A 17,482-nucleotide genomic window follows, 5' to 3' on the forward strand; every position below is an offset into this window, starting at 1 on the left:
CTTGGGCTGTAAAATGGAAGTATGTGAAAGTAAGAGAGAAGGCATTCTCAGCATGGAACACAGTACCTAAAACAGATGTGGAGATCTGAAAGAGACTATAAGCATAAGGTGTTGGTGGAAAGATGGTAAGAAATGGAGCCTGACAAGTAGGACAAATTCAGAAATCTGGTGATGGAGAACTTAAAAAATCTTTAACAAGATTATACATTTCATATTTGTTCATTAGAAAGATCACTCTGTACCAGCGTACTGAATAGATTAAGCTGTAGCGACTCTAACAGCAAAATGGAGATAATTCTACTTAATCATTCAGGAATTTTGTAAATATTACTGATAAAAAATACTCTGAATTTTGTACTCTAAAAATTACATAATCCTTCAACATCTGTGAACTTCATTTAAATTGTTCATTATAGATTTTAATTACAAAAATATTTCTTTGAAGTAGGTATCACATTACAATGTGAAGTAGGCTGAAGGGACACCATTCTGGTTAGTGCTAGACTGAGATGGTGATTCCAGAAAATGAAAGGATTTTTCAAGGATTCAATCTAATAAGCAGGATGTGTGAGTTGGAGCAGGTTCTCAGCTATTGCAAGTTGTCAGGAACAGAGTAGGATAGAACCCAGTGATTTGGCTGGAAATGAACAAAACATCTCCAAAGCTGCAACATGCTGGTGGGCAAGGGGATGACTAGAGTGTCAGGACTGTTTCCAAGCTGAGGGCCTCCTATGCAGTGATGAGGCAACAACCAACTTTGTAGAAGGCCAAAGAAAATATCAGAGGAATTGATGTTTATGTTCAGATGGGGACTACTATCCCCACTTCTGCAGTGTGAGAAAACTAGGGTTTTCTGTTTTGTTTTGCTTTTTAAAAGACTTTATTTATTCATGAGAGAGAGAGAGAGAGAGAGAGGCAGAGATGTAGACCACGGGAGAAGCAGGCTCCCTGCAGGACCCTGGGATCATGACCTGAGCCAAGGCAGATGCTCAACCACTGAGCTACCCAGTGCCTCAGAAAACTAGGGTTTAAAGAAGGGAAGCAGTACACCAAAGGTTATAATGCTTTCAGAGCTGCATAAGTACAGTATGCCTTTTTTTTTTGTTTCCTTTTTTTTTTTTTTTTTTTTTGAACAAAGCAGATCTATAACCAAATTTCAGGCTGTGTGATAATACGAATCTAAAATAGATGTTAGCTTTTGTAGTCTACAGTTTTTCCACCACGTGGCCCTGCTTTTCTTAGAGTGGAAAAAGAAAAGTATGTTTATGGGCATACTTTTAATGAGGGTACAGAGGTTCATGTATTCATAGAAGCTCTTAAAATTTCTAAATAGGAATATGACATTATGCAAGCTTTTAAAATGCATCAAATTCCAACTCTGTTTAAATATAATTTGACTTTCTAAAATAGCAGTTCTTCCTTCACCCACCTGCCTTACCAAACCAGGACTTACGTTGCCAATTTCAAGCTCAGCTTCTTCACCCATGTATGTTACCCTGAGGCCTCTTCTTACAGGTCTTCTTGAACAAAAGCAATTTACTAAAGTAAATCATCTACCCAAAGTTTGACTTGCTACTAAAAGAAATCTAAGCTGCCAGAAATCAAAGTGATGACATTTGTTAAAAATCTGAAACTCTCGTAAAGTTTACCAAAAGAAGCAGGAAATTTTACCCCAAGTACATGGCAAAATTACATTAGGCAGGCAACAAAATTGAACGAGAATTTGGTTGGATTTTTTTCCTTGTCATTTGCTTTTGTTTTTCTATTAAGAACATGACACACATCCATATAATTAGAAATTGATCACATATGGCTTCATTTTTGGCATAAGTTTAGTTGCTTCTGCCTCTAATTCACAATGTTTTTCTTTCCAGATCTCTAGCCCAGATGATGGTTTTGAGAGTAAATCTCTTTATGAAAGCTGGTTGGAAAAGGATCCTTCATCTGAAAATATAAATTTTCCTAGGTAAATTACTTGTATGCTTTCTACCATAGGACAAATTATGAACTCTTTGCCCCTTGTTTCTCCAGACATGCAATTCTCAGATGTGTCAACAGTCAGAGTAGAGGAAAGATAATCCCACAGAATCCCTCTTTGTAGCCTTTGATTTGCTAATCAGACAGAATAGCCAAGTCTTAGAATCTATAATAGATTCCAGTTTTGCAGATTTTGTCAAAATTACGTCACATTAACAGGTATTATTTTGCATTTTTGCATTAAATTTCAGATATTAGATGTATTAACTCCAAATGATGATAATGATGTCAAAAAGTGGATTATCTTTTTCTAAACCTAAGGGGCATTATATAAACCAAATTGTGCTTTTACGTGTAATCAATTTATTTTAAAAAATATTTAAGGGGAGGTTGGAGAAAGGGGGAGGGAGAAGCAGACTTCTTGCTGAGGGGAGATCTGACCTGAGATCATGACCTGAGCCGAAGGCAGATCCTTAACCGACTGAGCCACCCAGGCACTCCTACCTGTAATCAATTTAGAATACTATTAGTTTTTTACTTCTTATTCATACAACAGCAGTTTTCTTGAATTTTTTTTTCTCCTGCAATACTATCTCTAAAAACTAGCAGATGATGGTAGGAGTTTATAACTTTATTCCATATTCCAAATAAGTCTTGTGAAGGTTTGTGTTTCCACTATAAAAATTTCACATGCTTATTAAAAAAAAAAAAATACTGGAGTAGAAGAAAAACTTTTAAAAAACATCCAAGGTCAGGGGCACCTGAGCGGCTCAGCTGGTTAAGCATGTGCCTTTGGCTCAGGTCATGGTCCTGGGATCAAGCCACTTTAGCTCTCTGCTCAACAAGGGGTCTGCTTCTCCCTCTCCTTCTGCCCCTCCCTGACAATTGTGTTCCCTCTGTCTTTCAAATAAGTAAATAAAGCCTTAAAAAAAAAAAAAAATCCAGGGTCTAAATCTCAAACACATAATAGTTTAGAAGTATATAGTTCTGTTCCTAATGCATATGTAGTTTTATATTCTGCTTTACTATTAAGAATTTTCATTACATATGTATATAAAAATGTGTAGTCGTTTCTTTAGTAAATGTAAAGAACTATATTGCTTTTTTTTAAATAATAAATTTACTTTTTATTGGTGTTCAATTTGCCAACATACAGAGTAACACCCAGTGCTCATCCCGTCAAGTGCCCCCCTCATTGCTCGTCACCCAGTCACCCCCACCCCCCACACTCCTCCCCTTCCAGCACCCCTAGTTCGTTTCCCAGAGTTAGGAGTCTTCATGTTCTGTCTCCTTTTCTGATATTTCCTACCCATTTCTTCTCCCTTCCCTTCTATTCCCTATATTGTAATTGAATTTCTAAATAGGGCGCATTTAGATTCCTCATGATGTTAAATATATTTATTTTCTTTTAAATATATTTTATCATGGCAGTTTTCTTAATATTGTTCTTGGAGGGTAGTGACCAAATCTTATTTTTCTCTCTAAATAAATGCCATAAAATGCTGGAAATATTCGACTATAGTCACTAGGTTGCTGTCTTTGGCAGTGTTCAACTCTGGTTGCACTCAATGCAGAATTACAGGTTTATCACACCAGTTTCTAGGACATGATAGTAAAGTATCCTGGAATGCTGTACCTTCTACTAATTCTTGTAAATGTGCTATGCAGTTCTTTGCTTGGATTCATTGTTGCATTTATTTAAGTTCCTAATTTTTTTATGTATTTATTTCTCCCATCTGTGTATATATTTATATCCTACATCTAGAATCAACAAACTTGGATCTGGAAGTGATTTTGAAGCTTATTTTCAGAGACTTGGAATTGCTTCAGGCAGAGCCCGTTACACTAAGAATAGGGTAAGCCGTTTTATTATTTTGGATACAAAGCACTTTATCCAACTTTTTGTTAGGAATTTTAAACAGTTTAGTTTTGGGCACCAGGTCACATGGCCCAGAAGAATTCCAGGGATAAAGGCTGACTTCATGTCCCTTTGTAGATGGACTAGGAATTAATTTGGGTTATTCTATGAATTTTCCCTGTAGGATTATTCAGTGAAGTGATGGTAGCTGACAGAGTAATGCCAGGGACTTGGCTGGTTATCAGAACCAAGTAAGTAGTTTGTAGCCTTTTTCTGTACAGGCTTTTGTTGGAAAATCTCATCCTTCTCACCTTTTCCTGAGGAAAATGTGCAGGTGAAAAACCTATTTTCGTTACAGGGGATGCCAGGCCAAGAGTCTTTACTGTCCATGGCCCCTCTTCACATTCCCATCCTGCCTGTCATCTGAGTCCAGGGCTCTTGAGGAGCAGGGAATAAAACAAGTTCCTCCTAATTTTTAAGTTGATTCTCATTTCTGTTCTGCACTACTTTGTACCATTGTTATTCAGACACATTGATGATATACTGGTCGTAGGATATGCCAACATATACCATGGCTGCTATGTTATAAATTATGTGATAAACCAAACTGAAGATTACATCAGTAAACTCAGATTTGTCAGATTTTAGTAATTTTCAAATCATAATCGCAAAACCCCAATATCTTGCTTGACTATAATACATACCCCTTGCAAATTTGACTATCCAGAATATGACGGACAGAAACGAAAGCCAAAACAGCTCCAAAGTAACCCAAAACAAGTGCATTAATCTGTATAATACTCATTAAACTCTTTTACATTCTGTCATCAATCTGAACAAAGTTATCTAGTTTCTAAGACCTTGTGGATTAAAAGAGTATTAAGAGACTGAAACGGGATTCCTTTTAGTGATACTAAAAGCAAAAAAAAAAAAATGTTAATCTTAGAGCAAAGTAACAGACAAAAACTAAATTTAGGAAAGGCAGCCCTAAAAAGTCAAAAAATATTTATATAAAATACCCCTTTGTAATGATTTATAATGGTAGCCCATAATTATGTAATAAAGGGTAAATGGCATTTGGTTATACTGTTGGGAAAGGCAGAGAAAGTGCTTAGATACTGAATTCCTCAACTGTACAGATCTTAGCCACCCAGAACCTTTCATATCCAATTGATAATTTTAAACTGTGTTAATATGCAATTTGAGGATGTACTCCTTAATTTCAGTTATCAGAAATAAAGACAACTTTCAGGGAGTATTTTGAATGATTACATGAATTATAAAGCAGTTAAATTTTAAGCTGGTGATAGTGTTATAGTTAGATTTCAACTTTTTTTTTTTTTTTTTTTTTGCTTCATCGTGGTAAAACTCAGGGTGCCACTTAGTATTATCTTTTTCTGCACTTATGATTACATCAATCCTTTGAGTATTTGATGTTTGTCTATATTTAATACCTGCCATTTTTCTCCCCTCTCAGAAAACAGAAAAGTACAGCAGCTACCCGGTATACCATACGATTTATGAGACGTTTGAATTAGTAGAGAATTTTTATGACCCTACATTTAAAAAACAGCTCTCTGTGGCTCAGTTACGAGCAGCACTGGTTTATGAGCTCGCAGACTCTAAAATCATTCCTTTCAATATTGAAGATTATGCAAAAGCTTTGAAAAACTATGCAACAAGTATCTACAATTTATCTAAGAAACATGACCAGCAATTAAGAGACCATGGAGTATCATTTGGTAAGAATGGCTGGGTATTTTATAATCTTCAAGTTAGAGCTTTAAGATACGGTCTCCTCTTGTCATCACTGTATATACTCATCCTAGAATATAACCCGGTGTTTTGCTAAGTTAGTGCTACAAACATTGGGTTGGTAAAGATTTTCCCTTTATTGCTGCCTTTAAAAATATTTTTACTGTTAATATGCTAAAAATACAATACTACACAAAGATGGGAAAACAAAACCAGTTGCACTATGTAATTATCATTATTGTATATATTTTCCTACATGATTATTTTCTACATGGCTTCAAGCATTCTTTCATTTTATAATTACTGTTTTATACTATCTGCCTCCTACAAAGCAGGGATGTAGTGTAGTGATGTGTAGTGCTGTAGCACTGAGTCTGGAAATAGTTACCCAGTTCAAATCTTGGCTCTAACTAGTATTTAATCACCGTGTGATGTTGGGAAAGGTACCTGATCCCTTTCTTTCTTATCAGTTTTCTTACCAGTGAAAATATAACCTGTTTCCAAGACTGCTGTGGGTGATGCAGTTGGTTAATATATAGAAACAATGGTGCCAGCACTTACGCTCATGAATGTTACCCACTAGTAGGGCTTTATTGTAACCATTTTTTTAAAATCTGGAAATACATTCTTAGTATATACCAAAATTATCAAATATGTATTCAGTGTCTACCATCTACAAGTTATGATGTGTTATTTCTTGGGAGGATATAAGGATGTGTAAAATAAGTTATTGTCCTCAAAAAGTACAGAATCTCATGTGAGGGAGATGACCAAATGTCAGGACAAGTTGTTCTAGTCATATACAGAGAATACTATAGGAACACAAAGAGGAAGTACAGAGTAATCAGTAATGGCTTTTGAATATTACCACATCCAAATTAGTCATCTTCAAAGTTATGATGAGCAACAGGTACTAAGATCTAGATAAAATGATGCAAAGAAAATTTAGGAAATTGTGTTTATTTCAATTGGAGAATCTTTGTAATGCTGGGGCAAGTGAAGAGAAATTAAATGGGAGAAATAAGGAGAGCCCACAGCACTAGGGACATTCATAGTTCTATGGCTATCCAGCATTGAATTCCTTCCTAGATGCCCTGATTTTCTTTTGGTTAATTACTTTTTATCAATTGAAGTCAGCATCCAACTGAGAAAGCACACTAAGTGGAGGGACTGTTTACACAGGTTAATTAACCTAGTCTCTCTTGATACCTAACTCCTCCTCCCCCATATTGTCAAACTCTCCATCTCATTGGTGATACTCCATCTGCATTAACCACTCTTATAATTTTCTATCTTATAAACATTTCTTCTACCTAATGTGTCATACTTCATTCCCAATCAAAATTCTTCATTTAGTGCCAGGCAAAAACAGTACCTGAGAAAATGTTTTAATAAAGGGGTGATGGATGGTATGGATATATAATCCATCCAGACACTTCCTGTTTCTAGTTTTCTTCCTTCTACCATTCCAGTGCACGGTCTTCCTACTACTCTACTGAAAATGCTTATGCTGAAGTTATCATTCATCTGTGTGAATACCAGGAATACATTTCATTTATCCATCTGGACTCATTGTGGTTCACTGGAAAATTTAAAATCCCTTCAACACTTTAGCCTCCATAATATCTATTACTATATTATTTGGTATATGGTTCTAAAAACAGCAATAAATATAGTGAGAGCTTAACGGTTGTCTAGGAGAAAAAAAAGGACTACTCTTTTATACTGAATACACTATTTACTAGCTGTGTGATCTATCAGAAGTCCTGTGTCTAGAAGTACAGTGCTTTATCTGTAAAATGAATATTGTATCCCTTGCATCCCAGGATTAATGAAAAGAAGGAAATTAGTAATTTGTTAATGTTCCATTTAGAAAAGATGGAAAATGATAAATAGGTGGTTTTAATAAAAAAATACACTGAGAACCTTCTCACTTTCCTTAGAATTTTTGTACACTAAGGAAAAAGCTTTCCCACATGAAACCAGATCCTATTTCTGAGTCCACATATGCTGGCTTGTCACAGGTTGCCTTTAAACATGACCTTACATGCACTCTTTACAAAGAGGGATTAACTTTAGCCTGTATTAACTGTAGAAATATAGCTCATAGATAGCTGTACCTAGTATCTAGTATATATATAAGTTGTACCAATAAATATATATTAAATGAGTACATGAACGATGCATTTCTGGTAAATCATGAGTTAAAAGATTTATGTCCTAGACTCTTAAAAGTTCTTTCCTGAAACACCAATGTAGACATTTTCTATTTTGTTTCAGTATCTACTTAATCATATAAACCTGGAATGGGGAGGGCAGGAAATAAGCAATTAGTAATTTACCTTCCACTTTTCTATTTTTAAAAAAGATTCTTTATTTTCTGCTGTGAAGAACTTCTCAGATGCTGCTTCAGATTTTCATAGAAGACTTAGACAAGTTGATCTTAATAAGTAAGTTTCAAATTAGAATAAGCTTTCCACCACCCATATTGGCAGAAAGATGTATCCTTCATTTTGAGAGGCTTCTCTCCCCCCTTGGGTTGTAGGAAAGCCCAGAGAACTTATGCCCAAAAAGAGTTGGCAAATTTCAAGTGTGAAAGGGGATTCCCTGCCCCTGATGTAAATCTATCTCCTACTCTTCTTGCAAACCACTGCAACTTTCCTTCATTTGTTGTTCAGCCTTTATTCACTGTAACTAAATGGCTTATCAAGAACTTGATGGTACACCCAATCTGCCTTTTTTGCAGGCCAGGCTCTCTTCTTAGGGAGAAATAATATCTTTCTGTGGTCTTGAAAAACAAATCATTTCCAATAGGTCTGTCTTATTATAATAGAAAGATGCCCATTATTATATGTATTCTATGCATAAAAGCATTACTGTTAATGTGCATTTTCTCAATATTGATTTTAGAAGTTTATTTTTCCATGCTTCATCCTGTATTATTTTAAAATCTAGTTCCCTGGGAAGGGTTATACTTATCTGTTTCTTTTTTTTTTTTTTTTTTTACTTATCTGTTTCTTATTTTCAAAGTCCTATTGCAGTGCGAATCATGAATGACCAATTGATGCTCCTGGAGAGAGCATTCATTGATCCCCTTGGTTTACCAGGGAGGCGGTTCTACAGGTAAGGAAGCAACACCTATTTCTCTAAAGGACATTAAATACTTGACCAAAACCTGTGTGGTTTAAACTCTTTGTCATTAGATAAATCGAAGGTGAAGATGTATGCTGAGAGGAATATGGGCTAGATTGTTTATAATACTAAAAGTTGTATCAAAAATTCATGTTTGTTTTGCTGTAAATGAAAAATGGTAGTTGAAAAATAATTCTGTGTAAGAAAATCTAAAAGTTATAGAATCTTAAAGGGAATCTTATGACTTAGGTAGGTCAACCTTCTGTTAATCTTTTCTGTATCATCTGAGATAAGTAGCTATCCAGCCTCTGAATCTTCCAGTGATAGGAAGTTTACTACCTCACGAGGAAGTCCACCCCATCTTTAGTAAGGTCTGTGTTAACAAAGTTTTCTTCAGAGATTGTTTTCCTTGTAATGTTCTTTGTCCCTGTTCAGCCCTCAAAATAAATACGATAAATCCAGATCTATTTCCATAGAATAATTTAGGTTTATGAAGGTGGCTGCCACACTGAAAAAACTTTTTTTTTTTTTTTTTTTATTTCTTCATGAGAGATACAGAGAGAGGCAGAGACATAGAGGGAGAAGCAGGCTCCATACAGGGAGCCCGATGCGAGACTTGATCCCAGACTGTGGGATCATGCCCTGAATTGAAGGCAGACGCTCCACTGCGGACCACCCAGGTGCCCCTTAACCTTTAATTGTAAGCACAGGGTTTTAGAGCCAGGCTCTGGCTCATGCTAAGTAACCTGGGCAAAATACTTACCTAAACCTCAGGCTCCTTAGCTATAAAAGGAGACTACAATTGTTTTCACCGCAAAGGTATATACATTGCAGGCATGTGGAAGATTTAACTCAGAGGCATTTACTCAGTAAATGGCTATTTTTATAAAGTGATAAATAATACTACTTTGCATTACTTATTAATACAAATAAACATCAATTAAGTATTTACATGGCAAAAAGCTGAAAGCAAATTTACAGATTAACCCACTCTTCCTTGTATTACTCTATTATTCAAAAGCAAAACATCTTTTTCTCAAAATGAATGCACTCTATAGAAGCTTATAAGATAAAAAGGGACTGTGCTCCTTCTGTAATGCACTCCCAACAATTTGCTATTCTTGTTAAAGAAAATACATGTGTGTGTATATATCTATATATTTATTCATTTCTATTTCAATAGAACCATATATTATTTTGCATCTTTTTCATAACAATTTATCTTAGAGATCTTCCCATGTCAATATATAGTTTTAGCTCTTATCTGACACATAATGTTCCTCTGTATGGCATATTAATATATATATAAATTTTAAAAGTCCTTGTTGAGTTTTTAATTTTTTCCCCCAATTATTTACTATTAGGAAAAAGTACTGCCATGCCTTAGTATGTCCCTGTGTCCTATTTGAACATTTGTCTTAGTATCTATATAATCAGTATGTGGATTTCAGGATCAAAGAGTAAACACATTTTTAAATGTATTACATTATCCCTCCAAAACACTATATTTTAAAAATATATTTGGAATTATTACCTGAATATTAAGACTATTTTCTAAAGTCAAGGCAGTGCAAGATAGCAGTATGAGAAGATCCTAAACTCACCAACTCCCATAGACACACTTAAGCTATAACTACATATGGAACCATTTCCTCTGAAAAGACCTGAAAACTAGCTGAACCCCTTTCTGTCAAGTAAGAAAAAGGCCATATTAAAGAGGAGTAGGAGAGAGTCTGAGAACTGTGCCATAAACCCGAGGTTCTCCCTTGAGGAGTGAAGGGTTCATACCTCAAATAGGGCATGCCCTAGTTTGAGCGTATATCCCAAAAAGGATTTTATACTTTTGTCAGATACCCTGATTTTTACAGCTTCTGCCAGAGGATACCGGCACATTGTCTGGCTCTGTTGGCCAGTAGGTCAATGCTTACAGGTTCTACAGGCCTGAAACCAATGAAGAAAAAGGTCATAAACAGCAACCACTAAGGCACAGCAAAAGGCAACAAGACCCAAGCAGCCCAGTCTTCCAGTGAAAAGATGTCTTTAAGTTTACTAACATGGACAGCCTTAGGGGCAGGTGTCTAATTAAACACACTTCTAAGGATTAACTGTAAACCTTACCAGAGACCTGGAGGGCAGGTACTATCTTTTGTGCTCTACTCTGTCTGTTCCAGAGCACCAACATCTTTTGGAGGGGAGCTCTTACTCCCTGGTTTCTATGGCTGCCACCCAAAGAATACCCTGTGGTCATCTGGCTCCGGGGGCCAAAGGGGCTTATGTTGCTGGGCCTCATAAGGCTAAAACCACCAGAGAGACAGTGCTTGGCAGGCTGTAACCCCCATGCCACTGCACAGAGCAGACTGAAACACGTATCCCTCTTCTTTTTGTAAAAGAAGGCTATTTTACTTATCCTTGGAGCTTCAACCTGAAGGGCAAGCTTCAGATCTGGCGCTTATATCTGAAGGCCTATGGAAATGCAGGTTGGGGCTCTTCCTTACAACAGCTTGCTGGTATATTCCATAATGCAGCTTATATAACTCATCTGGAGCCCAGTTTTTACTACTGTGTCTAAGGGACACCTCCTTATCACTTGGCTCTGGTGACCACCACAGCTTATGCTTGCAGTCCCACAATATGAAACATTTGCATCCTTTGGAAGCCAGACCCTCAAGCAGCAGACTTTAATCACCCTGAATTTAATTCCTGACTGAGATATTCCCCTTTGGTACAGTGACAGGTCTTGGAAAACCCTCAACTACCAGGACCTATTATAAATAGCCTGCTTGGATAGTCACAAAAGTTTGAGATACAAATGAGACAAAGCAAGGTTGGTTCATCTACACCAGGCCACTCCTTCAACACTAGAAGTACTGTTTCATTTAATGCACAGAAACCAACACATAGTACAAAAAATAAACATAGGAATATGTTCCAATGAAAGGTAAATCCACAGAAGAAAAATCTTAATGAAACAGGTAAGTAATCTACCTGATAAGAGTTCAAAGTATGGCCATAAAGATACTAACCAAACTTGGAAGAATGGATGAACATAGAAGCTTGAAAAATAACAAATAGAAGTTACAGAGCTGAAGGACACAACTGAACTGAAAAGTATACTAGAGGTGTTTACAGCAGACTAGATGAAGAAGAAAGGATCACTGAACTTGAAGACAGGGGCTAGAATTCACCCAAACAGAGCAGAGGGGGGAAAAAAAAACTACCCCAAAAGCTTAAGGGGCTTCTAGGAAAACATCATTTCCAGTACAGGAAGAGAAAGGGGCTGAAAACTTCCCTAACCTAGAGAAGGAAACAATCATCTAGATCCAGGAAGCCGATAGATAATTCCAAATAAAATGAACCAAAAGAGAGCCACACACAGTATAATTAAAATGCCAAAAACAAGGAATCTTAAAAGCAAGTGAAGAACTGCTTATTATATACAAAAGAGCCTCCATAACCTAATCAGATTTTTCAGCAGGAACCTTGCAGGTCAGAAAGGACTGGCAAGATTTTATCACTTTGACTATGTAAGACATCCAAACCAAGAATACTCTATCCTGAAACAACACTCAGAACTGAAGGAGAAAGAGCATTCCAGACAAACTAAAGCTAAAGGAATTCATCACCACTAAACTGGCCTTACAAGAAATGGTAAAGGAAGTTCTTTAAGCTGCAAAGAAAAGGTGCTAATTAGTAGCAAGAAAACAGAGTGAAAATTTTACTAGTAAACATTATAATAAAGGTAATGGATTAAATAATATGAAGGTTAAGACGAAAGTTGTAAAAGTAGAACTACAATAATAAGGGTTGCACAAAATTAAGAGGAAGTAAAATGTGACCTCAAAATGACACGGTGGTGGGGTAGATAAGAGTTTTAAAAACGGACAGCTTTAGAATGCCTTCAAAGTTAAACTGTAACATTCATGAAAGTCTACTTTAAATTGATACATTGTCATAAGGTAAGGCTCCAGTAACCACATACCAAAAAGCTGCATAGGCATACCTCTGGTATACTGCAGGATTAGGTCAGATATCTGCAATAAAGCAAGTCAAATGAACTTTTTGGTTTCCTAGTACATATTATGTTTATACTATATATGGTAGTCTATTGAGTGTGCAAAGCATTTCTAAAAACAAAGTACATATTTTAATTACTTCATTGCTAAAAATGCTAACCATCTTTTAAGCTTACAGGTAGTTGCAATCATTTTGCTGGTGGAGGGTCTTGCTTTGACATTAATGACTGCTGACTGATCAGAGAGTGGTGGTGCCAAAGGCTGGAGTGGCTGTGGCAGTTTCTTAAAGGAATACAACCATGAATTTTGTCATATCGAATGACTCTTCTATTTACAAGATTTCTTTGTAGTATGCAATGCCATTTGATAAACTTTTATCCACAGTACAAGTTATTTCAATACTGGAGTCAATTCTCTCAAAGTATGCTGTTGCTTTTTTACCTAAGTTTATGTAATAATCTAAACCTTTGTTGCCACTGTTGAATCCACTGTTCATTCTTTACAGCATCTTCACCAGGTGTGGATTCATCAAAAGTAATGATTTTCTTTTGCTCACCCAAGAGCAGCAACTCTTCTGTTACAGTTATCTTGACTATAGCAATTAAAATATGATTATGAATATTAAAGCCAGTAATCATGAGCAGAGATGTAAAAATCTTCCACAAAATAGTAAACTGAATCCAATAATATAAGGATCATTCACTGTGATCAAGTTAGATTTATTTCAGGGGTCTCAGTATCAAATCAATTTTCTGGATAGGCCTCCTTGGGCAAAAATAAACTACTGAGTAACACACTAAAAAAGCTTTTGTGCAGTAGTGGAAACCATTAACCAAATAACAAGACAACCTACAGAATGGGAGAAGATATTTGCAAATGATATATTCAAATAAGGGGTTCATATCTAAAATACTAATTGATACCACTCAAAACACCTTAATAATTGACTAAAAAATGGGCAGAGAACCTCTATTTTTTCCAAAGACAACATACACATTGCCAAGAAATTATGCAATAAAAGGGTCAAACAAAAGGATTTGACATTTGTAAGTATTTATGCACCCAACATAAAAGCACCTAAACATATCAATTATTAGCAGACTGAAAGAGAAATAGCAATACAATAGGAGGAGACTTTAATGGCTAGCTTATAGACAAAAAAATAAAATAAAATAAAATAAACCACCATGGAGACATTAGCCTTAAATGACACATTAGACCATACAAAACGAACAGATATATACAGAACATTCCATCCAAAACCAGAATACACATTCTTGAAGTGCACGTGAAATATTCTCCAGGACAGGTCCTATGTTATGCCAGAAAACAAGTCTTAATGAATTTAAGAATGAAATAATGAAATACCCAGCATCTTTTCTGACCACAGTGGTATGAAACTAGAAATCAATTACAAGAAGAAAAGTGGAATACTCACAAATAGGTGGAAATTATTCTACTAAACCAATGAAATCAAAAGACAAAAAAATGCCTTTAGAAAAATGAAAATGGAAATACAACATGGCAAAATTTATGGGATACAGCAAAAGCAGTTCTAAGATTGAAGTTCACCAGCAATGAATTCTCTGCACCTCAGGAAAAAAGTAAAACTCTCATGCAACCTAACATCACACCTCAAGGAAGTAGAATGACGAATGCAAAAGTTAGCTTCGCACAGTGGCAGTATTGTAGCCAATGAGTTTTATCCGAGGCATGATTATTGCTAATTGAACACAAAAGTTGGAAGGAAATAACTAAGGAAATCAAGGAAGTAGAAAAGTTCAAAGAGGTGAAGAACTGACTGAAAAGATGAAATTTATAAACCATTCACTGGATTCACCAAGAAAAGAAGAGAAAGGGTCAAATAAATGAAGATGACATTACAACTAATACCATGGAAATAAATAAGAGACTATTACCAACAACCATGGAAATAAATAAGAGACTATTACCAACAATCATATGCCTACAAATTGGACAGCCTAAGATATAGACAGACAAACTTTCAGAACTGAATCACAAAGAAATGAATATGGAAATAGAAAATGGGAATAGACCAATTATTAGTGAGATTGATTTAGTAATCATAAACCTCCCAATGAACAAAAGTCCAGGACCAGATGGCTTTACTGATGAAATCAAACACTGAAAAAATAATCAGTATCAATCCTTTCCAGATTCTTCCAAAAAGTCAAAGAGGGAACACTTCCAAACTCCTTTTAAAAGGCCAGCATTACTCTGATAGGAAAAGCAAACAAGGATGTCAAAAGAAAATTACCAGCCAATATGATGAACATAGAAGCAAAAATCCTCCACAAAACTTAGCCAACTGAATTCAACAATATATTAATATCATGAACCACAAATGGGATTTATTCCAGGAATACGTAGATGGTTCAATATCCACAAATCAATGTTATATATATTACATTAGCAAAATGAAGTCTTTAATAGATGCAAAAAAAGCATCTGACAAAATTCAACATCCATTTTTATTAAACAGTCAAGGAGAAGAAATGTAACTCAATAAAGGGCACATATGACAGATCTATAGCTAATATCCAATTTAATGGTAAAAAAGCTGAAAGCTTTTCCTCTAAGATCAGGAACAAGACAAGGATGCTTTTTCTTGTCACTTCTTTTCAACACAGTATTGGTAGTCCTAGCCAGAGCAATTAGGCAAGAAAAAGGCATTCATACTGAAGTAAAACCATTATTATTTGCAGATGACTTTATATGTAGATAAACCTAAGGAATCCACCAAAAACCTGTTAAAATGAACAAATGTAAACAACGTTAAGACACAAAATTAATATATAGAAATCTATTTCTATTCGCTAATAATGGCCTATCAGAAATAGGAATTATGAAAATAATTCTGTTTAAAGTTGCATCACAAAGAATACCTAAGAATTTAACCAAGGTGAAAGGTCACAGGGGTAGTATTAGATGCCAATTCAAGGATTCAAACCAGGTTTGTACAGTTTTTATATTTTATCTCTCTATATTTTTTTTTACTCTTGCTTTTACAATTCTGTGGTAGAGGGAATGTATATTAATGAACAGCTATAACCTTTATTTGTAGTAACTCCTATGTAAGTCAAAGTATCAATGTTTATGAACAGTTCAGCACATATACTGGCTTTAGTAAAGAAAATTCCTTTGAGGTTATATTATGATTTAAAAGCCAAGAACAATAAATCTTGATGTACTTTGGATAACTGAAATAATTTGGATTATAAGATTAATATTGACTTACATAGTTTCAGTATTCTCAGTAGATTTACATCTCGAAGCTGTAGGATTTGACTGTTGGACCTAATTCCTGATAAGTGTTCAATAAAATATGTCCTTCTCTGGAAGGCAGAATTCCAGAGTTATTGAGAACTAGCTTGATTTCTTCAGGTACTTATGAGATGAAATGGGAAATCAATGGCAAAACTGTCCTTTTAGATCAGAAATTAAATGTGTCTGCAGGCAATTCATTTCACAGTTAAAGGAATTATATATGGACTTCATTATCCTTACCATTTATATTTTGGGATTACAAGTGCACTGATTTTTAATGTTCTAAAATACTGCAAACAAGTGTTATTTTTGTTGAAATTTCCTAAAAAGGCAACACAGATATATTTTAGTTTCCTCTCCCATTATATATACCCATAAAACATACTTGTTATCACAATGTGGGTAGATGCTGGCAGTCAGACAACTGATGTACACAACTTATATGAACTCATTTTCTTCTATTTGTATGGGTTGGCAACACAATTTGAGACTAATCTTAGTGCATAGTCGGCTTTCATTGCTTAAAATTACACTATTACATAAGTAATAGATACATAAGTATCTTAAATCAATTATAGGTCATTTTGGAGTAAAAGAGTGAATGCCAGAAGGAGACATAGAATTCTTAAGATGTAGTCTAACAAAAGGGAATGAACAGAGAAGCATATAAAATGTAACTTATGATGTATAGTCTTTAGCTCAACCTTTGTTTTTTGTTTGTTTGTTTGTGTTTTTTCTATTAGGCACATCATCTTTGCTCCGAGCAGTCACAACAAATATGCTGGAGAATCATTTCCTGGTATCTATGATGCTATGTTTGATATTGAAAATAAAGATGACCCTCGTTCAGCCTGGACAGAAGTAAAGAAACATATTTCGATTGCAGCCTTTACAATTCAAGCAGCAGCAGGAACTCTGACAGAAGCATTATAGTAAGGCCTCAGACAAGTGGCTAGCCACTGAAATTGTTACTGAAAGTCTTAGGATAAAATTGTTTTTTTGATCAATCTTGCTTTTCATGTCAGGTTTTGATTTTAGACTTCCATCCTGTCCAACTGTGAAGTTTTTTTGGCTCTTTAAAAAAATTCATAACTTCCTCAGCGAAAACAAAACAACTTGTCACGGGGCAGAAAGACATAAAGAACCTGAAAATTCCCTAAAATAAAATACGCCAAGGAACTTGGAAAAGAGTTGTTTCTTACAAAGTTAAAAATACAGTTGACCCTTGAACATGGGTCTGAACTGCTCATGTCCATTTATACATGGATTTTTTTCTCCTACAGTATACTATATATGCATTTACTCTTGATGATTTTAACATTTTTTCTCTAGTTTTATTGTAAGAATACAGCATACATATACAAAGTGTGAGTTAATCAAACTTTGCTATTGGTAGGCTTCTGCTCAACGGTAGGCTTCTGCTCAACAGTAGACTATCAGCTGTTAAAGTTTTAGGGAG

At 35.2% G+C, this 17,482-nt stretch overlaps 1 protein-coding gene and 1 pseudogene across 10 annotated transcripts in view; both read left to right on the top strand.

The window, feature by feature from the left end:
• The window catches only part of NAALAD2 (N-acetylated alpha-linked acidic dipeptidase 2), a 60,446-nt gene extending 43,235 nt beyond the window's left edge, over nt 1-17,211 (top strand). For 9 of the 10 annotated variants that reach the window (XM_072794983.1, XM_072794982.1, XM_072794985.1 and 6 more), the window contains 6 exons: nt 1,875-1,966; nt 3,743-3,833; nt 5,313-5,577; nt 7,959-8,040; nt 8,621-8,713; nt 16,767-17,211. In XM_072794983.1, coding sequence (XP_072651084.1) covers nt 1,875-1,966; nt 3,743-3,833; nt 5,313-5,577; nt 7,959-8,040; nt 8,621-8,713; nt 16,767-16,956 — 813 coding nt within the window. In that variant the 3' untranslated portion in view covers nt 16,957-17,211. Of the gene's footprint in view, nt 1-1,874; nt 1,967-3,742; nt 3,834-5,312; nt 5,578-7,958; nt 8,041-8,620; nt 8,714-9,280; nt 15,027-16,766 lie in introns of those variants that run through there. The other variant, XM_072794984.1, reaches the window with a different exon arrangement.
• LOC140615653 (U4 spliceosomal RNA) lies at nt 14,402-14,478 on the top strand (annotated as a pseudogene).
• Nucleotides 17,212-17,482: the final 271 nt, after the last annotated feature.

This window comes from Canis lupus, chromosome 23, assembly GCF_048164855.1.
Source record: "Canis lupus baileyi chromosome 23, mCanLup2.hap1, whole genome shotgun sequence".
Lineage (NCBI taxonomy): Eukaryota > Metazoa > Chordata > Mammalia > Carnivora > Canidae > Canis > Canis lupus.